The sequence below is a fragment of the Heptranchias perlo genome, chromosome 16 (genome assembly GCF_035084215.1).
Source record: "Heptranchias perlo isolate sHepPer1 chromosome 16, sHepPer1.hap1, whole genome shotgun sequence".
NCBI classification, from domain to species: Eukaryota; Metazoa; Chordata; class Chondrichthyes; order Hexanchiformes; family Hexanchidae; genus Heptranchias; species Heptranchias perlo.
The window spans coordinates 39,245,461-39,271,043 of NC_090340.1; the positions used below are offsets into that span (position 1 = coordinate 39,245,461).

Here is a 25,583-nt window from a genome sequence, read left to right on the forward strand (position 1 = left end):
CCAATCGTATCCCCCATGACTCGTGACCCCTGTGCCCACCCATGCCACCTATACCCACCCATGCCACCTATGCCCCCCCCCGATCCATACGAACAAAGACTTACCTGCAGACTTACCTGAACATGTCCTCTCCCCATCTGGTCTCCCATCCGACTGAGACCAGCCTGTCAATCAGCCGGTGAGTCAGATGGGAAACCGACAAAAAAAAGACGTCCTTTGTCAAAATCGTAAGGACGTCCGGGAAACCCGTACTAATGGGTATCCCGACTTCACTTTGACCCTCCCGCCCGCCCCCTTCCCGGTTCCGTTTTAAAATCATCCCCTTATTATCCAAGCAGTATGTAGCCCCCTTATTCTTCCTACCAAAATGTAATACCACTTATCTATATTCGAAATTCATTTGCCAATTACACGCCCATTCCGCAAGTTTATTAATGTCTTCCTGTATTTTGTCGCAGTCCTCCTCGGTATTTACTATACCCCTCAATTTGGTGTCATCCGCCAATTTTGAAATTGTACTTCTGATTCCCGAGTCCAAATCGTTTATGTAAATGGTGAACAACAGTGGTCCCAGCACCGATCCTTGTGGAACACGCCTTTCCAGCTTTTGCCAATCTGATTAACTACCTTTAACCCCTACTCCCTGTTTTCTGTTTTGTATCCAGCTTGCTATCCATTCTGCTATTTGTCCCTGACTCCACATGCTCTGACCTTATCAAAGGCCTTTTGAAAATCCAAATAAATTACATCTACTGCATTACCCTTGTCTACCCTTTCTGTTACTTCTTCAAAGCATTCAATAAGGTTGGTCAAGCATGACCTTCCCTTTTGAAATCCACGCCTCTATTCTTTATTATATTTTCAGTTTCCAGATGTTTTTCTATTACATCTTTGAGAGACAGAATCATTGTGACCATTATAATGGGATGTACACTGCAGCAAAAGCTTCAATATAGTATAAAATGCAACATGAAAGGGTCAAAAGCCTTGGTACATGGCCCAATAACAGAAATTAAGTTTCAACTGAAACTTTACAGTTTACAAATAAAAACAAACTGCACACTGGCAAAAAATACTCAGAGATAATTACACCTATTAGGCTACACCATATTAGGACTGTTCCTTCCCATACTCTTTCTCACATTACTAGCCAGGTAAGTTTAGTCAGCCCAAGTAGCTGAACTAGATTAGGACATGTCTAAGAAAAATATTTCCCTCTTGTACACTGGGCTTAATTCCCTTTTCCTGTTCTTAAAAAAATAATGATTTCAGAAATTGACATTGATAAAGCTGAATTGCAAAAACTAAGAACTACAAATAGTCAGTCCAAAATCACAATATTATTGTGCTGTTAGTTGAGAAATGCTGTTATACAAGGTATGAATGAAGAATATATTGCCCATTTACAATACTGCATTTCCATATTTATTTAGCAGCACAGTAGCAATTAGGTTACCATAAGTAATTTTTACCTTGGGCACGTACAAGCCATTTATCTATCTAGCGTAGTGTAATCTTAGTCACTCACTTTACCATTGCTCCTGATGTCCAGCCTATGCCAGCGCCTGTCTGCTACGTTGACAGTATTGGCCAGTTGCAATTGCAGTGTCCCAGAGCCATGATTTATTCTCAGAGTTGGGACACCATTGCTGATTTCTGGTTTAAGGGGAAAAGAAAGTTTTATTTATATTAACTTTAGTTTTCTTCAGCCACAATATTTGTTTTTCAGTCTGATATCCTAGACATTATGCGTCATAGACAGTAGACTAGTCATAGTATCTGCAAAAGAATGCTTAATACAGTCATATGGACTTCCTCTCTCCACTATTTTAGTAAAGGTGTAAACCAAATTAAAATAAATAGGTTAATGCCTCTGTTAGAATAGTGGACAGAGGAATGTCATACAACACATTACATGTTCGGCCACTAATATCGCAAAGTATAATATCTAGGCTATTTTAAGAAATAGCAATAAAAAAGTCAGTCCAAAAATGCTTTCCTGTAATGTTACCAAATCTATGATTCTGCATGTAGTTAGAGTAATCAGACCACTGACGCTGAGTTTACAAAAACCAAAGCTTCAGCTATATTTTCAAAGCAGAATCCTTTTGAGGCACATTTCTCTCCTCTAATCTATCTTGGCTTTATTTCATCCATTTCCAATATCCCACAATTTCTTCTGCCTTTTCTTGTGGATAAAGATATTGTGAAGTTTCCCTACTAAATGTATATTTTTGTAGGTAACTGCTCATTCATTTTGTTTACTGTTCATTTGCTTGTGCGGCTTTGCTGTGCATAAGTTGCCTGCCATGTTTGCCTACGTAACAACAGTGACTACGCTTTCAAACTAATTTGTTGGTTATGAAGTGCTTTGGGACGTTGTGAGGATGTGATAAGGTACTATATAAATAGAAGTTCATTCTTTACTTGCTTTTCCACATTGTACACCTAACATCTAAAAATCATGAATAGAGTAAACTGACCATAAAACCCATCTATATTCATCTTTATTCCAAAATCAAAATTCTTGGATAAAATGTCTTAAATTGCAATGATTACCAAACACAGAAAGAGTGTCCAAACTCTCAATTACATGGGAAATAATTGCTTTGCAACTCCAAATTCTCCAAACATAATGCTCTAAATTCACAGTGAAACTCATTCATTTGGTCTAAAAATGTAGCCTTAATACAACTTACTCTTGAAAAGAAATACACTTCAATATGTTTAGATTAGTTTGTGTTCAATCTCACTATTTTGACCACAACATTGACCACCTCTGCCCCTACCTAAGCCCAACGGCCTCTGAAACACTCAAACATTCCTATGTGACTTAACTACCCCAATGCTCTCCTGGCCGGCCTCCCGTCCTCCACCTGCCATAAACTTCAACTCATCCAAAACTCTTCTGCCTGTATTCTATCCCACAATAAATCTCGCTGCCCTGTCTCCTTCATTCTCATTGACCTACATTGGCTCTCAGTCGCCCAACATCTTAAATTTTTAAAAAATCATCATATTCAAATCCCTTCATGGCCTTGCCCCTCCCTATCTCTATAACCTCTGCCAGCCCTAAACACACCACCTCAAAATCTCTTTTCCTCTAACTCTGGCCTCTTTTGCATCTCCCCTACCTTCACCCCCACCATTGGTGGCCATGTTTTCAGCAGCTTAGGCTCTATGGCCTGGAATTCCCTTCCTAAACCACTCCACCTCTTCACTTTCCTCTCCTCTTTTAAGGCCCTCTGTAAAACCCACTTCTTTGACCAAGTTTTTTGGCCACCCCGTCTAATATCTTCTTCTTTGTGTCAGCATCCATTTTTTGATTATGAAACCCTTACTGTGTTTTCCGTATTACTTTCACCAAAGTCAAGAACAACTTCATTTTCCAGAAGTAATTTATAATGTACCGATAACAATGAAATCCTGGCTGTCCTGGGGCTCTAGATTAGCAATAGGTCCACTATACAGCAATAGCCCATCTGGAACCTCAGTGATGAATTCCAGTGATAGGTGGCTCTTGAAGCAGGGCCTGATGGGTGGAAACCAGGCATAACCATTCCCATGAAAACTGTGCTTCGTCTGCTGGCAGTCAGGTCCCTCAAACTGTGGAGGACATTCACACCTTCAAACAAACAAAATAAGGGAGGAATAAAAATACACAAAGGGCATTAGAATTATATGATGGTCCTGAAAAGTACTAAACAATTTTATGTACAAACACTTAACACATTCATATCAAAATTCCTCTCTGCATATTTTAAAATAAATGAGTTAAAGTCTCCATTAAAACAACAGAAGTATGAATTTGATGCAATCGCCTTAAGTGTTGGTATGATAACATCAGCCACAATAATTACTAGGTTACATAAACTCTCAGTTAGTGCAAGTCAGTTAGTACACATTTTAACAGTTTCATCTTAATATGGATAATAAAGTTAACTATGTTTAATTTACTGTTAGTATTAAATTTTCCTTGTTTGAAAAACGATTTGCTTTCCATATTCAATGATTTTCGCATTATTACAGAGTCAGTAAGAAGATTACAATTTATGGCCCCACACCTGTAGCCACTGTGACTATTGATACAAGTGCCTCCGTTGTGGCAGGGATTTCTCGCATACGAGTAACATGTTTGATGTGTTCGTTCCCGTGCTGCGCAGGTGCAGATGGCAGAGGTGCTCACTGTGACACAGACGAGGGAAATGTTGCCAGCCTCCACTACTGTTGGTGTGTCGTTGACAACTAGGCGGCTCTTGCAACCACTGCCATTGCTGCAGTTTGCTAGGACACATTCATCCACGGGGATTTGAGTGATATTCAACTTCAGAGCTGACTGCAACTACAGACAAGAAATCAATAATTACAGGCATGGTACCTAAGTCTCCCTGAGTATAATTGCACCTATAATCACCTATTATCACTTTAATAACTTATTGGCATATTGGCAAAGTTAAAATTTACTTTTGTAATGTCCATTTTAAAATCTACCCAGACCTTTCAGAATGACAGCCTAAATTAGGTACATCGCCGCTGGTATCATAAATAACGATAAAGTTAATTAATTATAAATAAATCTAGTAGTTACTTAGGTAAATATCATCACTGCAGTTACAGCATATCAATGTTTGTAGAGAGCCAGAACACATTTTATCCAATTTGATTAAACTGCTATTATGACTCATATCAGCATCAAATATTTACTACAGTTACAGTTCTCCTCTATCAAATTCCCATGAAATTACAAAAGCTAAATCACCAAGTACCATAATCCAGATTACAAATCTGTTAATTGAAGATCCCTTATTTTCAGAATTAAATCACTGGTATTCCCCTTGCATTACCTACCAGTTTCTTGTGAGCTGCCACATTTCCATTTAAGCTTTCTGTCCGGTAATAGATGGAGTCATGTACAGCAAATCGCACGTCAGTCTGTCTGCCATTTACATTTAGAACACTAAAGATGTGGATATTGTCTGGGTGAACTGGCAGGATTTCACCTAATAACTCTTTGAACGTGTCATATTTGCTTTTTTGGTTTTCTGCTTTCTGAACAAATTCCTCCGCTGTGATATCTGTGAACATGACAATAAGCTTCCAGACACAATCATTCCCAGACTACAGAATAAACCCATTAGTCCGAAATATGTCACATTGTCCTAACAATTATTGATGAAAACACATAAGTGGTAATTTTGACTTTGTGCGATAATGTAAAAAGAGGGATAGCAAATCGGCAGCACGTTTTACATCGCTCCCGATTTCAATGACTTTAATGGAAATAAAAATCAGGAGAGATGTAAAATGGGCTGCGGACTTGCTATCACCCATTTTACACTATCACACAAAGTCAAAATTACCCCCTAGAGAGGAGATGGAGGGTAATAGAGAATAAACCATTGAATGATAGAGTTCTACATATGAAATTACTTTCATTCGTGCTTATCAAGCTGGTGAACGAAATATATTTCTATTTTTGGAAACCATTCCTTTATCACATAAGGGGGTACCCTAACGTGATGTCATAACTCTAGCAATTGCTCACAAGAGAAATAAATCAGTGGCTGTCAACCAATTCTAGAAGTTTTGCAGAAGTAGTGAAAACATTCTAATGTCACCTTTGCTGCATGGATGGTTTCATCCAACAGCATGACATTCTTTCAGCTGAGGTTTCATTATTGCTCTTGTTCTGTGTGACAGTTTAATTATCCTTAAATCAGGCACAGAACTCTCAACGAGAACAGTTGGCCTTCCAAGCATTGCAATGATGACTATTTCCTTTAAATGTCATTTTCTGCTTCAACTAATATTCATGGGTTTGAGATGTAGATGCCTAACATTTATTTCACTTTAAAAACTTCAAAACCATAAGTTAAGTTGCAAAGATGCATTAAACTACTCATCACTTAGTTTTAGAATGGCTTTCATATTCCAAGTCACAGAATTAAGTAACTGAAACTATTTAAACTACAGAATTGAAAACTGGTTTCCAGTACGATTGCTGCTGTACGGCTTTAGCTCACCTGACAGCCGAATCGAGCCGGAATTGTAGATGGCTTCATCCAGCAGCTCTTCAACATGAACCTTGACTGTGGAGAACATGTCAGGCCAGATCCCATCAGAGACCTTGACCTTAAATTCATAGATACCTTGTGGTGTATTTCCTTTCATGATCAGAAAGCCTGTCCTTTGGTTTAATATGAAGCACCTGCACAAAGTGATGTTAGCAAACATTGATACCAATACCTTTTTATATATTAGTGATTTATTTGCAATAAAAGTTCTTAGTATATATTTGTTAAGCAATTTTATTGATACTAAGGGATTTCTCACATGTATGGTCAGTTAAATGACAAGATGTAATTTTAGTATATGTTATAATCTTGTCTTCAGTTCTCCAATCAGTTGTCCAGTCAGTTATTGAAGAGTTTGATATGGAGTGTGGTGTTGTATGGTGCTGAAACATGGACACTGAGGAATGAGGAGGTCAGATTTCTAGAGAACTTTGAAATATGGGTTTGGAGAAAGTAAAGTGGATAGAAAAGAAAAGTAATGGAGAGGTGTTTCCAATGATACAAGGAGAACAGAGTTTGATTGATGTTCTCAGATAAAGGCAAATGAATTGGATTGGGCATATGCTGAGAGAGGTTGGGCTGCTTAGCGAGGTGTTAGAAGGCCAGATGGAAGGAAAAAATCCCAAAGGGAGGAAAAGAAGGATGCTTCTGGACTACCTGAAGGATAGGAGACCGTATGGAGAATTGAGTGTTGTATTTCTGTAGTTGCCATTTGCAGATGCCCACGATGTATAGCCAAGGATACATGGATTTTTTGGCATAGAAACTTAAGGAATACTAGATTTGTGAATCTGAATTTGGTAGGAATACTCCAAGGCTATTTTTTGGCACTGAATTACAAGGAAATCAACCACCTTTTATATATTACACACAGAGTAAAGTACTACAATGCTAATATAACAATACAATCTACCATTTCCATACAGTGCTGCAGCTTGAATGTATGAGAAGGTGACTTACTTTGGCACACGTCCTTCAAAACTATATGTCTTATTGTCCCAATCGTCTAAGTCTGGGGCATGTACTCTTCCTAGGACAATGGTTGGCATGGTGCCTGTTTAAGAGGAGGTACATCTAACATTAGCACTTATCCAAGATTTCTCTTTTTCCCTTTTTTCCACAATACATTTATATCTTGCAACTTCCTGTTTCCTTAGCCATTATAAGGCTGAAAATATCAGTTTAATCTCAAGAATGAACATTTTTACTTGGCCCAATGAACCTTATAGAAAGATGTTTATTTTATAAAGTCCGAAACTTTGAATCAAATCCAGGCTGCTAAAACCTCCCCCAGCAGTGAAATAACAAAAGACATTAGACCTTCAGAAACTAATACTGAATCATTCACCACCAGCTCTTAAGAGTGGTTGCTTATCTGATGTCTTCCAGTAGCAGTACAGTATGCACAACCAGTCTAATTGCTGGGCTTTTCATAAATTCATGTCAGTGCTTCTCTGACAAACTCTCAAATGACTGCAAGCATTCAATCAATGGGCAATCAGAAGCACTTTCAGGAGACACTAAAGCTCGTTTGTGCTGCAGCCAACTGATGTCATTCAGATGGATTTTTAGTGTTTCAGAGACATTAAGTACAACATTTCTTTTATCACAATAGCTAGCCTTTTGTTAAAGAAGTATAACAATAGCACACCTCTCACTTCTAAATCTAAACCTTTATCATTGTCTGATTACTGAACCAATTATTTGATTTCAGGTGTTCGATTCTTGGTGCAGTTAATGTTGTAAGGGATATATAAGCAATATTTTAATAAATTGCACATTACCACTACTTTATTAGAAAAGCTATTTTCCTGAAAAAGCTGCCAATGTGCAATCAGTAATGTTGTCATTTTTAATTCTTAAACCTATTTCTTGTATCAAATTGAGCTCAGAGGATTAATGAGATGACCTTTTTAGTATTCTATCTGAAGACATGCAGTACAAACACAAAGGGGTGAAATTGGTCAATGCCTGTGGCCAAAACAGGCCAATTGCAAATCAGTAGCCTGTTTTACATCGCGCCTGATTTTCTTTTCCATTGAAGTCAGGGTGGCTTCCCCTACTGGAAATCCCGTGGCTCCTGCCTCTTGAGCGCTCAGGTCCATGAAGAAGCACAAGTAGGCCCATAATGATGTCATGTCCTGAGGTTTAGCCTAAACACCTCAGAAAACCGGAGGCAGCATCAGGCAAATTGACCCTCTTATAAAGGGAGCAATGCTAACGTTTTTTAAAAACATCTGCCGACAACTCTGACTTATCCCCCAAGCAGCTTCCCAATTCTTCACCCCTCCCCCCCCCCACAGAGGGTGCCCAAGTTTCACTTACCCTAACGCCCTCTAGAAATATATCAAGTAGCTGACCCTGCTCTGACCCCAGATACTTCATCGGGATGAGGAGTGAGGTCACAGGTGCAGTGGGATTCCTGCTTCACCATTGTTAATGGCAGCAGAATGTGCCTAAGGATTTTCAGCTGTCTAGATTATAAGAACATGAACATAAGAAATAGGAGCAGGAGTAGGCCATACGGCCCCTCGAGCCTGTGCTGCCATTCAATAAGATCGTGGCTGATCTTCTACCTCAACTCCACTTTCCCGCCCTATCCGCATATTCCTTGATTCCCTCAGGGTCCAAAAATCTATCGATTTCAGTCTTGAATATACTCAACGACTGAGCATCCACAGTAGCTTTCAGTTAAAGGTTCTGTATATTTTATTTTATTAACTGTACTTTGATACACACACACACACATATAAATATACACAATCTGATTAAGTGTAAAGAGCTGTGTGATTGGTTTCATTTTGTGTAATCTACCCCAAATTTACAAATTTGACTGTTGAGAAAGAGCATTACCTTTGAAAAATGCATCATTAAAATGATAGGCTATGTATAACAAGATATTTAATTTAGTTTCCAACTCTGAAGTACAGACGAGGTTATAGCTTTAATGTTACCTCTATGATTGTAAACATAGATTTTCTTGTGTCCAGCTTGATGAGGGTGATCATTTTCATCACCGACTGTTATGGTCAGTGTACTTGTAGCACTCATGGAAGGGGTTCCACTGTCTGTTATGATAATGGGCAAATAAAACTCTTTCTGCTCCTCTCTGTCAAACATCCTGAGAGCCATGACAGTGGCTGTATTATTCCTGTTGTCCCTCAGGGCAAAGTCTTGTGAGTTTTGGTATTCTGGTGGCAAAGTAAAGGTGAAAGGAGGCCCATTTGGAGCTGTGTCCCAGTCTACAGCAAAAAGCAGCATTGAGGACTGGTTCATGGATACTATTCGGGGTGCCACTGAATTCTCCCACACAACAGGCATGTATGCTGTCTCAAATTCAGGTCCATTGTCATTAACATCAAGCACATTCATTTGTATTGTTGCAGTCCCAGTTTGAGCAGGAGTCCCTTGATCTGTTGCCAGTATAATGAGATTATATTGCTGGATGGTTTCATGATCTAGAGGATTTCCCACAGTCACATGCCCTGAATGGTCAATGACAAACTGTCCTAATGGGTCTGAATTTCTCACTGTGCTATACATAATTTTCCCATTATAACCAGAATCAGCATCAGAGGCCATCACTTTAACAACAATGGTACCTACAAGCACATTTTCAGGCAATGCATTAGCCTGGTAAAACTGGGGAATAAACACAGGGATATGATCGTTGTAATCTTCCACCTCAATCAAGCAATGGGCAGTGCTGGAGAAATCAAGATCTTCCACTTTCAGAGTCAGGTTAAACTTCCGTTCATGCGGCTTCTCATAATCTACCTCCTTTTTTAATCGAATCGTGCCGTGCTGATTTTTGTTGTTTTCAATGTAAAACTTGTGCCCTGGATCTCCTGCTACAATGGTGAATGCCAGCTGGGCATTCTCACCAACATCTGCATCTACTGCTGATACCTCCAACACTGCTGAATTCACCTCGCTGTTCTCTGAAATCTTTGCTTTCCAGGTCTGTTGTGCAAATCTGGGTGAATGGTCATTCACATCTGACACAAAGATAGTTGCTGTTCCTGTGCCAGTCAATCCTCCTCCATCTTTTGCTTCCACAACAAGCAGATATTTATCCAGTTTCTCTCTGTCTAGCGTCCCTAGGGCTATATAGATTGTGCCAATAGTTGGGTTGATGTTGAATAAATCTAAATTAATTTTATTCTTTCCATTATGAATGATTCTGTAGGTCAGAACAGCATTTTGGCTCACAGTGGGATCATCTAAATCTGTCGCTGTCATCTCCATTATAGAAGTGTCTGCAGGAGAATTTTCCAGAACGTAGCCAGAACAACTGTTGTCAGACATGCAGGGGAAGGTAGGATTATTATCATTTATGTCCCGTACTCTGACTATCATATCAGCAAACCCTGTTAGTCCCTCTCCATTCTCATCAGTGGCTAGCAGGACAAAGCGCCAAACCGCTCGCTCTTCACGGTCAAGTGGCTTCTGGGAGTAAATTTTCCCAGTGATCTCATCAATCCTGAATTCACTCTCTGCTCCTTGACCATGCAGTGAGTACCTCATGGCTCCTTGATCTGCCTCATTGTCTAGATCGGTGGCTGTAACCTTTTTGTGATATAGAAAATCAGTTCATTTATTACAAAGAATTACACAGAATTTACAGCACAGAAACAGGTCATTCGGCCCAACTGGTCTATGCTGGTGTTTACGCTCCACACAAGCCTCCTCCACCCCACTTCATCTAACCCTATCAACATATTCTTTTCTCCTTCATGTACTAATCTAGCTTCCCCTTAAATGTATCTATGCCATTCACCTCAATTATTCCATGTGGTAGCAAGTTCCACATTCTAACCACTCTCTGAGTGAAGAAGTTTCTCCTGAATTCCTTATTGGATTTATTAGTGACTATCTTATATTGATTACCTTTAGTTTTGGACTCCCCCACAAGCAGTAACATTTTCTTTACTTCTACCTTATCAAACCCCTTCATAATTTTAAAGACCTCTATTAGGTCACCCCTCAGCCGTCTCTTTTTTACAGAAAAGAGCCCCAGCCTGCTCAGTCTTTCCTGATAGTTATAACCTCTCAGTTCTGGTATCATCCTTGTAAGCCTTTTTTGCACCTTCTCCAGTGCCTCTGTATCCTTTTTGTAATATAGTATATTATAAAATAGTGACAGGTTATTGAGATGTATATTATTTTCAAACTGCCACAGAATTGTTAATCTTGATCAGTAGCTGGGCTCCAGCCTGCTGCACCAGATAATATTTTTTTTTAAGTGACAGGCAATAGAATCTAACTGTTTGGTTGGAAACTAGGTAAGTCTAGTTAAACATATATAATCAAATAGAAATTTAAAAGAAAATTGATTTGGAAGACATTATACCTGTAACACCAAGAGGGCAGATCCATTCCACTCCTCTATCACGCTCCCATAGTATTCACTGAGAGAAAAAACTGGAGCCTCATCATTTCTATTCAACACATTGATGATGACGGTGCAATAGTTCTCCCATTTACCATCAGAGGCCAACAGATGAAGCTCATATTTTTTCACCCGTTCGTAATCCAGAAGCTGAGAGATGAAAATGGTACCAACCTCTGGCTCCACATCAAACACTCCTGCTACATTGCCTGATGTGACTTGATACCTCAGCTTTGCATTAGCACCTGATAATCAGAATAATAGCATTGATATATTATGTTATTTTCTTATAATAATATGAATATTTAAATAATGTAGTAATGTCGGATGTGCATCTTTGCATCACTGAAGCACAGACTGTTACATCCAGTGTTAATATGAGTTATGTATTACCTGTTAATGACACATTTTGAGCCCAGACATGGGAATTAACTTCCCTTGCTCTAGGCCAACAAAATACATCTGACGCCAATGTATATTTGAAATGGACCCTTGTGACAGTTCTTTACGGCATAGATTATATTAGTTAAAAGTAATACATTTAATGTATTCAGAGTTAGGTATCCAAATTTTTTCATAGAAGAGTAATGTTTAATGTAAGCAAGGATATTGCCGTGTGATTTAATGTAATTCTTTAGAAATTAAATAATAAGCAACAGGTGGCATCGGTTAGGGATTTCCAACGATAGTGGCAGAGGTTACAGTAAAAAGAAGCAGCATTAAGTACCTATATTAGAAATTCTGGGTGGTTTGAATTCTCTAGTGGAAGTGCACTAGATCAGGGGGGGCAGGGTCACAAGTTTTAATCTCAGCCTTGAATGTCATTGAAATGAACCCCCATCCCCATCATGCTGTATGAGTTTCAGTAACTTTTAGTTGGTTGACTTGATGAGAGTAAAAAACTACAGTGCAGCATTGCACCTTGGGGGCAGACCATAAGGAAAGAGCCCTCCTTTCAGCTAATCACAGAGTTGTCATGGAGAAGTTCATCCCTCCCTGCTGAAGAAGGAGATTGGAGGCAGCAACAAGAGGTCCAGAAAGGGAGAAACTGCAATCTACTTGCTCTACATTAAAATGAATGAAAGTGGAAATTTTCTGAGTTCTGTGTACTGACAGCATGACAGTGTCATTGATACATGACAGCAATGTTGCAGGGACTAGAAGATAACTAGAGTCACTGCCAGCACTGAAAAACCAGGCTTATTGCAGCATTTGTCTGAATCCCTGAAGAGCTTCAGAACAGGATCAGAATGAAGGCACAACATCATTAAAATTTGATACTGAGCTCCCAAGATTTTTAACAGCCTACCTTCGTCTTTATCATTGGCACTGACAGTAATGACAGCAGACCCCAAATCTTGGTCCTCACCCACATTAACTTCATAGACCTTCTGAGTGAAAAGGGGCTTGTTATCGTTCACATCACTGATAAAGATTCTCACGTAAGCGGAATCTACGAATTGGAAAATGGCAAATTAAATTGTATGAATGAATGTTCCTGCTCTTTCAGCTGTGATAATTGAAATTGGTTACTGTGGCAAATAATTTACAGTAGTTTCCTCATGAGGTTCAGTATTGTAATAAAAATCAGCATATGAACCGACCACAGAAACATTTTACAAAATAACAACAATTAGATATATAATAAAGGCCCCACTGATAATACAATGATATTACTCATATTTCTTACCAGTGTTTGGCTGTCCATGTTTTCCTGGGCGAGCAGATTCAGAACCATCTATTGATTGTACCTCTAAAAGATAGGATCCTTTCAATTCTCTGTCAAAAATTGCTTGTGTATAAATTAAGCCTGTTGTGGAATCTATTTGAAAAAACTCATAGTCGCCATTCCGATCCTTCAAGAAAGAATATGTGATCTGAAAAATAAAAGTATTATTTAGTACTTTGAAGAATGAAGTTGCCATTGAAGGAATACTATGAAATCTGTTTTTCACACAAACCTTCCCATTGACTCCCAAGTCTTGATCAGTTGCTACTACTTGAAGAACAGAAGTCTTTCTTTCAGCCCCCTCTGTGATAGAGGCCTCATAAATTGAGGAGGTGAAAAACGGTACATTGTCATTCACATCTGAGGAATAGTAATGACAAAATGCAATAAAGTATCTAGTCATTTCCATTCACAGTAGTTACACAACAGGCATTAATAGTTAGTATGACCTTTAAATAAGAATCAGGCTTTTTAATTGACACCAAAGACAATATGAAGTGGTTGGTACAGTTTAGGAATGAGGCCACCACCCTTTTTGACCCACTTAACAATTGAGTTTATATTTCAAATCTGAATACACTCTGTAACAGTGAAACCAGTCTTTTAAAATTTTAAGCAGTTTACCAGTATTAAGAATGATGCTCCCAACTATGCAGGAGAAAGTTTGCTTTTAAGTTTCCTCTGAAGAGATTTACTAAAATCATTAGCAATTTAGAGAAAAAATGTTGATAAAAGCAAAATGTTGATTAAAAGCAAAGAATCTAAGCCCGAGAAATTGGAGTGGCGCTGGAAACCATCGCAAAATGGGTGTTGTGAAGGGAATATGCGCCCAAAGACTTTGGCCTGAAGCTGACTGTAAATTGGGCCTCGGGCCTCTTCTGCATAACATTAGTGAATTGCAGGTGCCACTTGGGCGTCCTGATGCAGTTCAGCGGTCAATGCCTCAGGAGAATTCGCCAGCACCAACGCCAAGCCAGCCTACAGGCAGGCCCTGGGTGGTTGGGGGGGGGGGCGTGGAGGGGAGGGGAGGCGAACTGAAGAGGGGTGAGCCCAAGCTGAAAGCAGCTCGCAGTACTGTTATGGAGCGAGAAGGAGCATTCTTGGCCAAACTGGTTGGTTGGAGTGAATATATATGTATATATTATACGTTTTCTAATTTGATGATTCTATATTAATTTAGCCTGGTTTGCTTTTTGGGAAGGAAACAACTTACCTGTTAGATTAATGTTCACTGTGGTGAACGCTGCTAGAGGCACTGCAGCCACATTCTGGGCACGAACTTTCAGCATAAAGTGCCTGGTTGTTTCATAATCCAGCGGCTCTGCAACCAAAATGGATGCTGTTCCATCCTCTCTGTTTGGTGTCAGGTAGAAACGTACTGGCATGTTGGTTTCTGGAACAAGGCCATCTTCCAGGTTATAGGTCACACGGGGGTCACCAAGAAGAGACACTGCCTTTATAACCTGTCGATGTAATGTGGAGTATCTGTCATGTTAATGTAGTGTTTCTAGTGAAACAACATCCAGCAGAAGCGAAAGTTAAATATTTCATATTATGGTTTACCTCAGGGGATAAAGGGGTAAAATAGATTTCTCTCGTGAGAACTGCGGACATTGCCTGCTATCTCTGAAGTTGCTTGGTGTATCATCACAAACATGTCATTTTAATATAATTGATTCAATCATTTTTTACATTAGCAATTTCAGTATGATATTTTAAAAATGCATGAATGCAAACAACTTTTAAACCTGCTGTTTCTCTTGTGTCTAAAGTATGCATATATTTCTCATGACGAAGGTAACATACTACAATGGATGTATCTCGCGTGGTGTTTTCAGGAATAACAACTTGATATTTTTCTTCCTCCCACTGCGGTGGCTGGTTTTGGACATTGGTAATTGTCACAGCGAGCTCTACCTTACTGCTCCTATTTCCTCCGTCTGTGGCAATGATCTCACGAATGATGTGGGACCGCTGTAAATACAACAGTAGCACACTTTAAAATTCTATGAATTCTATTTATTCTTTTTAAATAAATATACATAAACAGGTTGCTTCAAATTCTTCCCTGACAATGTCACAAACGTTTCAGACACGGTTAAATTAATTCCTAATAAATCATTATGGCCTTGAAATTCCCTGGTGGGATAATAGCATCTGAATGCTTATCTTTCTGCCGTATTCATCAAAAGAATGAAGGAAAAGATAGGAGAAATTGTTTTATAAAGAGGATTGTTAGGGCTTAGGGACATAGAACTAGGAATAGGCTGTTCTGCCATTCAATTAAATCATGGCTGATTTGTACCTCAACTCCATTTACCTGCCTTTGCTCCATAATCCCTTAATAGTCAAAAAAATTTCATTTTACCTAGCATCCACAACCTTTTTGTGGAGTTCAAATTTACACTACCGTATGTGTGAAAAATCGGTTCCTGATTTCACTCCTAAATGGCCTAGCTCTAATTTTAAGATTATGCCCTTATCCTGGATTCCACCCACCAGAGGAAATAGTTTCTCTGTATCTACCTTATGAATCTCTTTATTATTTTAAACACTTTGTTTAGAACATCCCTCAACCTCCTAAACTCAAGGGAATACAAAACAAGTTTATTCAACCTGGCCTCATAAACACTTTGGTGAATCTGTGAAGTACCCCCTCCAAGGCCAATACATCGTTCCTGAGGTTTGATGCCCAAAATTCCAGGCCCAACAAGCCCACCTGCATGACCCCACGCCCAATCGCGGACCCCCAACCCCCGATCGCGGCCCCCCAGCCCCCGATCCTCCCCCCCAACTCCGATCCTCCGATCCCTGACACTGATCCTCCTCCCTGACCCCCATCCTCCCCCCCACTCCGATCATCCCACTCCCGACCCCCGATCCTCCGACCCCCGATCCTCCCCCTCAATGATCGCGGACACCCACGATGACCCCCGATCCCGACACCCACCCCGTAACTGACCCCTGATCCCATCCCCCATGACCCACAACCCCGTGCCAACCTATGCCCACCCATGTCCCCCCCCCCCCCCATCCATACAAACAAAGACTTACCTGCAGATTTACCTGAAGACGTCCTCTCCCTGGCTGGTCTCCCATCTAACAGAGACCAGCATGTCAATCAGCCTGTCAAAATCGTAAGGACGTCCGGGAAACCCGTACTAATAAGTTTCCCGACCTCAATTTGACCCCCCCCGCCCCCAATGGGCTCAAAACCGAACAGGGAAGGGGGCAGGAGGGTCAAATTGAGGTCAGGGAACCCATTAGTACGGGTTTCCCGGACGTCCTTACGATTTTGATGTAAGGACGTCTTTTATTTATTTTTTGTTCGTTTCCCGTCCGACTGACTGGCTGATTGACAATGAATCGTGAGTCATGGGGGATGGGATCGGGGGTCAGTCACGGAGCGGGCGGGTGTCGGGATCGGGGGTCATCGCGGGTGTCTGCGATCGTTGAGGGGAGGACTGGAGATCGGAGGATCGGAGTTGGGGGGAGGAGGATCAGGGGTCGGGGGTGGGATGATCGGAGTGGAGGGGAGGATCGGGGTCGGGGAGGGGAGGATCGGGGTCGGGGATCGGAGGATCGGAATGGGGGGAGGATCGCGGGGTCTGCGATCAAGGGGTCCACGATCGGGGGTTGGGGTCCGCGATCGGAGTGGGGTGGGGGATCAGTGCAGGTAGGCTTGTTGGGGCTGGGGGAAGCACTCCTGCTCCTCCAAGCCCACAAGCTGTGCCTTTCTAGGCACCTACCTGTTAGGCTCGGGCCTTCTCACCTCCTTTCACGAGGCATAAAACAGAAGGCCCGGGAATCCCGGCCCCCCCGGGGTTGAAATCGGGAAGTCCAGAAAAATGGAGGCCCAAAGCCGCCCTCAAAGGTTTTGAGGCCCGACCTGCTTCCTGGGAGCAGGTTGGCCGCCTGCCCCGGTGAAAACCGGAAATGGGTGGGTTGGAGGAGGGGTGGGGGCAGGTCTGAAATGGTGGCAATTTTTAATGCCCCCCCATCCCCAACCCACCTGTTTTTCAATGTTAAAATTGAGCCCATTGGTCTGCAATAGTTTAAAATAACTTGCAAGTTAAGAATTGGGTTGAAAGCTTATTTTAGTATAATGTAAAACAACATTTTCTAATTGATTTTAGCAACTTTCAGTCATTTTTAACAAATGTAGCAAAGTTAAAAATGTAAATCTAAAATGTTTGTCAAATAACACCACAGTAGAAGTGGGAGCAATAGTTGCTGTTGTAACACTACTAACAATGGACACATGCATCTGCGTTAATAAAGGAACTCAAGATCATATGTCATAGGACGCAGAGTAAGAGCCTGGAGATTGTGGAGGTAAAATGAAAAGATGGGAAAAGAAGTTTAATATTATAGACACACATCCAGGAAACAGAAACAGGGATACATTAAGGAGACAGAGGACAAATTGCAAATATTTGGAGATAGAATCGGGAGATGAGAAAGATAGAACCTGGAGATTGAGGAGAATGAGTTGCCAGGTGGTTCTTCTCGCTGTGTAAGCTGTTGAGCTGTATAAAAGTATTCTACCTGCGATATAGGCTGATGTACATAAACCCAGCCTGTGGCTGGATTAACTCGGAAATACTCTGGTTCCTCCGCAAGCACTGAATAGGTGATAGCAGCATTTGTACCCTGGTCATCATCGTGAGCAGCAACACGCAGAAAGCTTGTTCCAATTAGTGTGTCTTCTCTTAGAAAATCTAAAAGACAGCATTTGAAAACCTATTCAGCACAGTATAGTGTTCGTTATAAATGCGCATTCCACAAAACCAGTTATATAAGTCATTTTCCAGCCACCATTTTCATAAAAACCCCAAATCCTTTACCATTGTAAAAGCCACTCTTCTGTATTCATAGCACATAAAATCTGGTAAAATATTTGACAATATTACAAACATAGGAACAGAAGTAGGCCATTTAGACCCTCGAGCCTGTTCTGTCATTCAATGAGATCATGGCTGATCTAACTCCACATACCCACCTTAGCCTCATATCCCTTAATACCTTTGGTTAACAAAAATCTATCAATCTCAGAATTAAAATTAATAATTGAGCTAGCATAAGTGCCATTTGTGGAAGAGAGTTCCAAACTTACCACCCTCTGCGTGTAAAAGTTTTTCCTAACTTCACTCCTGAAAGTCCTGGCTCTAATTTTTAGGCTATGCCCTCTAGTCTTAGACTCCCCAACTAGTGGAAATAGTTTCTCTCTATCTACCCTATCAGTTCCCCTTAATATCTTGAAAACTTTGATCAAATCACCCCTTAATTTTCTAAATTGCAGGGAATACAACCCTGTAATCTCTCCTCGTAATTTAACGCTTGGAATCCAGGTATCATTCTAGTAAATCTATGCTGCACTCCCTCCAAAGCCAATATATCCTTCCTAAGGTGCAGTGCCCAGAACTGAACACATTACTCCAGGGCTTTGTATAGCTGTAGCATAACTTCTACCCGCTTGTATTCTAGTCCTCTAGATAGAAAAGCCAGCATTCCATTAGCATTTTTGATTATTTTCTGTACCTGTCCATGGCATTTTAATGATCGACGTACATGGACCCCTAAGTCTCTTTGGACCTCCACTGTTTCGAGCTTTTCACCATTTAGAAAGTACTCTGATCTATCCTTTTTAGGTCCAAAGTGGATGACCTCACACTTGCCTACATTGAAATCCATTTGCCACAGTTTTGCCCATTCACTTAATCAATTAATATCTCTGTAATTTTATGCTTCCATCTACACTGCTTACAATGCTACCTACCTTTGTGTCATCAGCAAACTTGGCTATGTGACTATCCCGTCATCCAAGTCGTTAATAAATACAGTGAATAGTTGAGGCCCCAACACAGATCCCTGTGGGACACCACTAGTGATATCCTGTCAATTTGAGTACCTGCCCATTATCCCTACTCTCCGTTTCTTGCTGCTCAGCCAATTTCCTAACCAGGTCAATAATTTGCCCTCAATTCTATGAACTTCAACTTTAGCTAACAGTCTCTTATGGGGGACTTTATCGAATGCCTTCTGGAAGTCCATATAAACAACATCCATAGACATTCGCCTGTCCACTACTTTAGTCACCTCTTCAAAAAATTCAATCAGGTTCGTCAGGCAAATCCATGCTCGCTCTCTCTGATCAGCTGAAAATTTTCACAGTGTTCAATCACTCTATCCTTAATTATAGACTCAAGTAATTTCCCAACAACAGATGTTAGGCTAACTGATCTATAATTCCCTGGTTTCTCTCTCTCACCTTTCTTAAATAGCAGAGTGACATGTGCAATTTTCCAATCAAAAGTAACGGTTCCTGAATCAAGAGAACTTTGGAAGATTATAGTTAGGGCTTCTGCAATGTTCTCACCTACTTCCTTTAATACCCTAGGATGGAAACCATCTGGTCCTGGGGATTTGTCATTCTTTAGTGCTATTATTTTCATCATTAATGTTAATTTGTTACGTTAATTATGGTGAGTCCCCATCCCTGATTCAAAATTATTTTCCTTGGGGCGTCCAGCATGCTATCCACTTCCTCTACTGTAAATACTGACCCAAAGTAATTATTTAACATGTTCACCAATTCCTTATTTTCATTTACAATATCACCATTTACAGTTTTTAAGGGGCCCACATTGTTCTTGACCACCCTTTTTTTCCTAATATAATTGTAAAAAATTTTTGTATTGATTTTGATATCCATTCCAAGTTTCTTTTCATACTTCCTTTTTGTAGCTCTTACTGTCTGTTTTGTCACCCTTTGCTGTTCTTTGTATCTCTTCCAGTCGCCAGGATTTGTGCTATTTTTTGCATTTTTGTCAGCTTTTTCTTTTAGTTTTATGTTGTCTCTTCCCTCTTTTGTTGTCCATGACTGGTTTTTTTTGGCAAGTAGAGCTCTTGCCCCTTAGGAGTATAAACTGGTTCTATATCACGGTAAATTCTTTTTTGAACACTTCCCACTGATCTTCTGTCATTTCACCCATTAACAGATTTGCCCAGTTTATTGTGGACAGTTTCTGTCTCATCCCGTTGAAGTCGGCCTTATCTAAATTTAGAATCTTAGTAGCTGATACGGGTTTCTCCCTTTCAAACACAACGTTGAACTCGATCATATTATGATCGCTATTAGATAAATGTTCACGCACCGTTAGGCAGTTAACTAAATCTGGCTCATTACTCATTATTAAATTTAATATGGCCTGCCCCCTTGTTGGTTCTAGGTCATATTGTTGCAGAAAGCTGTCCTGAACACACTCAAGAAATTCGCTACCTTTCTGACATGAGCTCGTCTGCTTAACCCAATCTATATGAAAGTTAGAATCCCCCATTAAAACCACTCTGCCTTTGCTACATGCTTGTCTAATCTCTGCATTTATACATTCTGCCACTTCACAGCTGCTACCAGGGGGCCTATCCACAACTCCCACTACAGTCTTAAATCTTTTTCTATTTCTTAATTCTAGCCATAAAATCTCCACTGCCTGCTTACCTCTCGTTATATCCTCTCTTATCACTGAAGTAATTTCATCCTTAATCACTAAGGCTACTCCTCCCCCTCTACCAGTTTCCCTATTCTTCCTATAGACCTTATAACTTGGTATATTCAGTTCCCAGTCTTGACCGTCTTGCAGCCATGTCATACCCTCTAAGTTGAAGTTGACCCTACAATTCATTAAATTTGTTCGTTATACTCTGTTCATTTGTATAAAGAATGCTTATTTGGGCCACACAGCCTAACCTGTCTTTCTGCTCTATTGTTGTTTTTCTCACATTTTTTATTTCTGTCTCCTAATTTAATTACTTAACAATTTTTGGTTTTCCCTTTACCTGTAGTGCCTAAAGCATAACTTCTAACTATCACTCTACTCTCTTCCTTTTTGTTTGTTTTAAAATTATTATTTATACTACCTTTTCCACCTGAGCCCTCCCCCCATTTACTAGTTTAAAGTCCTTGTGATTGCCCTATTTATTCTTTCCGCTAGGACCCTGGTGTAGCCCGGTTCAGGTGGAGCCCGTTCCAACAGTACATTTCCTTCCTGTCCCAGTACTGGTGCCAGTGTCCCATGAAATGGAACTCCTCTTTCCCACATCACTCCTTCAGCCATGTGTTCACCTCCCTAATCTGCTTATCCCTACACCAATTTGCACGTGTTTTAAATAAATATTTTATGTTGAGCACAAAAAAAACAAAATTGAACACTCACTGTATTAAAATTATTCTGCATAATCCTTTTTATGTTGGGTTCTACGCATGTTACAGTTTAACAGCATTCTTGCATAGAGGAATTGCTTTTACAAAGAAACATAGAAAATAGGAGCAAGAGTAGGCCATTCGGCCATGCTCCGCCATTCAAAATGATCATGGCTGATCGTCTAACTCAGTACCCTGTTCCCGCTTTTTCCCCATATCCCTTGATCCCTTTAGCATTAAGAAATATATCTATCTCCTTCTTGAATACATCTAATGACTTGGCCTCCACTGCCTTCTGTAGTAGGGAATTCCATAGGTTCATCACCCTCTGAGTGAAGAAATTTCTCCTCATCTCGGTTCTAAATGGCATACCCCGTAACCTGAGACTGTGACCCTTGGTTCTGGACTCCCCAGCCATCGGGAACATCCTCCCTGCATCTAGTCTATCTAGTCCTGTTAGAATTTTATATGTTTCGATGAGATCACCTCTCATTCTTCTAAACTCTAGTGAATATAGGCCTAGTCGACCCAATCTCTCCTCATATGTCAGTCCTGCCATCCCAGGAATCAGTCTGGTAAACCTTCGTTGCACTCCCTCCATGGCAAGGACATCATTCCTCGATAAGGAGACCAAAACTGCACACAATACTCCAGATGTGGTCTCACCAAGGCCCTGTATAACTGCAGTAAGATATCCCTGCTCCTGTACTCATATTCTCTTGCAATGAAGGCCAACATACCATTCGCCTTCCTAACTGCTTGCTGCACCTGAATGCTCGCTTTCAGCGACTGGTGTACAAGGACACCCAGGTCTCGTTGCACCTCCCCTTTTCCCAATCTATCAACATTCAGATAATAATCTGCCTTTCTGTTTTTACAACCAAAGTGGATAACCTCACATTTATTCACGTTATACTGCATCTGCCATGTTCTTGCCCACTCACCCAACTTGTCCAATCACATTGGAGCCTCTTTGCATCCTCCTCACAGCTCACATTCCACCCCAGCTTTGTGTCGTCTGCAAACTTGGAAATGTTACATTTAATTCCCTCATCCAAATCATTGATATATATTGTGAATAGCTGGGGCTCAAGGACTGATCCCTGCGGTACCCCACTAGTCACTGCCTGCCACCCGGAAAAAGACCCGTTTATTCCTACTCTCTGTTTGTTTTATTATATAATGTTCCAATTACAGATTGTTTCACGATTATTTTTCCTTTACAGTGAAATTAATATAATTCTACCATTTCTCTGCATAGATTATTTCGCTAATACTTACACTCATAACGTATATTTTCAAATTTTGGGTTGTTGTCATTTTCATCGAGGATGAAAATATTTATCTGGCAGATGCCAATAAGTGGCTCAGCAGCCTGGTCGGTGGCTGTAACAGTGATAGCATACTCTCTCTGCTGCTCTCGGTTAAATTGTTGCGCTGTTGTGATAATCCCTGAAATATCAATGGTACTTATGTCAGACAAGATTGATACTGCAGTAATCTAACAAAAAAAACTCCCAGCAGATGTTGACAGAGTCAGATGACTAGGTTCAGTTAACTGCTCTACAGAAGCTTCATCAACTGCTCATCTCTACCAATGTTCCTGTTGCTCTCCATTAGAATATGATTCCCTGGCAAGCAGTTAAAAACATGTTAAATGCCAATCACAGGAGTGGTAAGGTTATAGGTTCACATATACAATCCCTCACATGCTGATTCTCTGATCTTGGGGAGATTCGTCCCCAAACTTCTAGTAGTGGGTTTCAAAGTGGTATTGACATGATGGGGGAGCAGATCACTTATTGTCATCTTGTCCACACGGGAAGGTCAAGAAAGGTAAAGGAGAGAAAAGCACTTTAAGAGGGATTCTCACTACCAATAAAAGAAAAAAAATGGTTGTTAAAACTGCCCTAACTGTGATGAGCCATGCAGATAACACCTCTCAACACTTAACAAGCCATCAAAACATCTCCATTGTTGTGCAGTTCATTGAGCATCATTAAGCAGTACCTCATAGCAATACCTTTTGAGTACACACAAAAGACCTGACAGTTCCCCAGAGGGAGGGAAGAAAAATCAGACTAACAGCCATCCTGGGCTGCCCTCACAGATCTGCTAGCAGCTTTTTCCAGGGTGGTATTGACAGAAGCCAGACAGGTCATCTGCTCAATGCCTTGGCCACAGATAATGCAAGAGTAGGCAGATTAGGGGATTGGGGGAAAATACGTGTGAAAGGAGGAATTCATACCATCAGCAGAAAATGAATCTCTACTACACAACAAATCTGCCACACTCCAACAAGTGATTCCTCCATTTCCAACGTTACAAACCACAATTACAAAGCTTACGGGATAGAAATTCATCTTCAGCAGTAACACAAAACCGGCAGCATCGCAGCGGCTGCCTGTTATGCGCCTCGCCCAATATTCAGGTCTACTGACTTCACAGGTCTTTTTGTATCTCATTCGTCAATACTAAACACCTCCTACATACAAGGTAGAACCTGGTTTATTTTGGTTTAATGTTTTTTCTCAAAATGTTAGGTGAACACACTTTGCAATTCTTCAAACTGCTGTTGAAATGTTTGCATACTTGACTGTATGCCTCTTACACTTACTTATACATTTAGGGCAGTTCTTATTCCTAAATGTAGGAAGTATTATATCTGGTCCATCCATGATATGATTTTCGATCTATAAACTGGAGTACGATTGTCTGGAACATCTCAACGTTGGTTCATGTGTTGATTGAAGTTTAAGAAACAACAGAACAGGGTTGAACCTGGACTAACTGCATTAAACATTTTTAAAAGAAATCAGTCAGAAAGTCAGTCAGACCTTTCAACCAAATACAGAAAAATATTACAGCAATAGCTGTCAGTTAGTGCTGGGAGAGGCTAGCACGCACCTCAGTGTCTGGGTTATGTTTAGAATGGCTCTTCTGACATTAAGTTCCAACTTATTAGTGTGTGAGAGAACTGACCTCAGTCACATTTTCTACACACCATACTTAGTGTGAGACATTACTATTTACATATATTGTGTGCATATGCCCTGCTATAAGCAGCTCACAGTGGTTTGAAATTGATTTGGACACAATTGTAATGCTGTGAAGCAGATGGAGAATAGTAAATTGAACAGGATTTGGAGCATGCTGATGCTAAGACAGATTTTCTAATCTTTATTCTCAGTTAGTTTAAACTGCTTTGTCACATTTAATTTCCTGTACTTTAGAAACCACTCCTTTTCAAGTCAGGTCAACTTCAGAAAAGCAGCGATTAGGAGATCCAAAGAAATAATAAAAACATCAACTTCAAAGTCCTGTGACTGTTGCTAGAGAAAAATCTCTGGTTAGGAACTCAAAAATCGACATAGAAATTTTCATGTCATCTGGCAAAAGCCAACTTCAAAGCATGCTGCAACAATTTGTGTATGTATGTGCATACAGAATAATGTAAGATATGCTGAGCAGTGATCCAATAACACCTTCGGTCAGAAAGTGTCTTTGAAATGTTGACAACTCCAACAATCTTAAGAATTGAATGTTTCTGCTCAGAACATGGAGAGAACAGATTATCAATACTGCTAGTTCCATGTATCCTTGGGCTAGAAAATCAAATGTACATGTTCAGTGACCAGCTTTATGTCCAATGCCGGATCTGGTTTGACCACCTCAAGTTATACCTTCATTCCGTTTCCACTTACTTTTCAAATCCACTTCCTATTCCAAGATCATCCTAGAGAACTGGAACAAGTCCAAACTCTTCTTCACCACTACTAACAGTCTCCTAACACATCCTCTACTGGACCCTATTTCCTCACTTCAGACATTAATTGGCCACTAATGCTATCAGATGAGCCCAAAGTTCCCACGGTATTCTAGAGTGGCTGACAGTTATTTGAAGGGTCAAGAAGACTGAAAGATAGATGGCTGTTACTGGACCACAGCATCACTCAAAGACAAGACCTAAGGAGAGGTACAATGCAGCCCATGCTTCCATCAGGATCATAGTGGAACTCATTTTCTGCATCTTTACATAATGGTTTTGTTACTTGGGCAGATCAGAAGGAAAGCATAGCACAACCAAGATTAATACTGCACAATGCTGCCCTGCAAAAGAACCTGACCATGGAGCTGTCAGGAGAAGAAAGGTAGCAACAGGCAGAAGAAGAAGACAAAGGCAAC

General features: G+C 40.4%; 1 protein-coding gene across 1 annotated transcript in view; it reads right to left on the reverse strand.

The window, feature by feature from the left end:
* The window catches only part of si:ch211-186j3.6 (neural-cadherin), a 131,573-nt gene that overhangs the window by 22,036 nt on the left and 83,954 nt on the right, over nt 1-25,583 (reverse strand). Inside the window, exons 10-24 of the mRNA XM_067997576.1 lie at nt 22,680-22,850; nt 17,744-17,916; nt 15,002-15,169; nt 14,409-14,658; nt 13,428-13,555; nt 13,157-13,343; nt 12,776-12,919; nt 11,428-11,711; nt 9,029-10,643; nt 7,035-7,128; nt 6,024-6,208; nt 4,849-5,075; nt 4,065-4,342; nt 3,411-3,625; nt 1,529-1,656 (exon numbers count right to left, since the gene is read on the reverse strand). Coding sequence (XP_067853677.1) covers nt 1,529-1,656; nt 3,411-3,625; nt 4,065-4,342; nt 4,849-5,075; nt 6,024-6,208; nt 7,035-7,128; nt 9,029-10,643; nt 11,428-11,711; nt 12,776-12,919; nt 13,157-13,343; nt 13,428-13,555; nt 14,409-14,658; nt 15,002-15,169; nt 17,744-17,916; nt 22,680-22,850 — 4,247 coding nt within the window. The remainder of the gene's footprint in view (nt 1-1,528; nt 1,657-3,410; nt 3,626-4,064; nt 4,343-4,848; nt 5,076-6,023; nt 6,209-7,034; nt 7,129-9,028; nt 10,644-11,427; nt 11,712-12,775; nt 12,920-13,156; nt 13,344-13,427; nt 13,556-14,408; nt 14,659-15,001; nt 15,170-17,743; nt 17,917-22,679; nt 22,851-25,583) is intronic.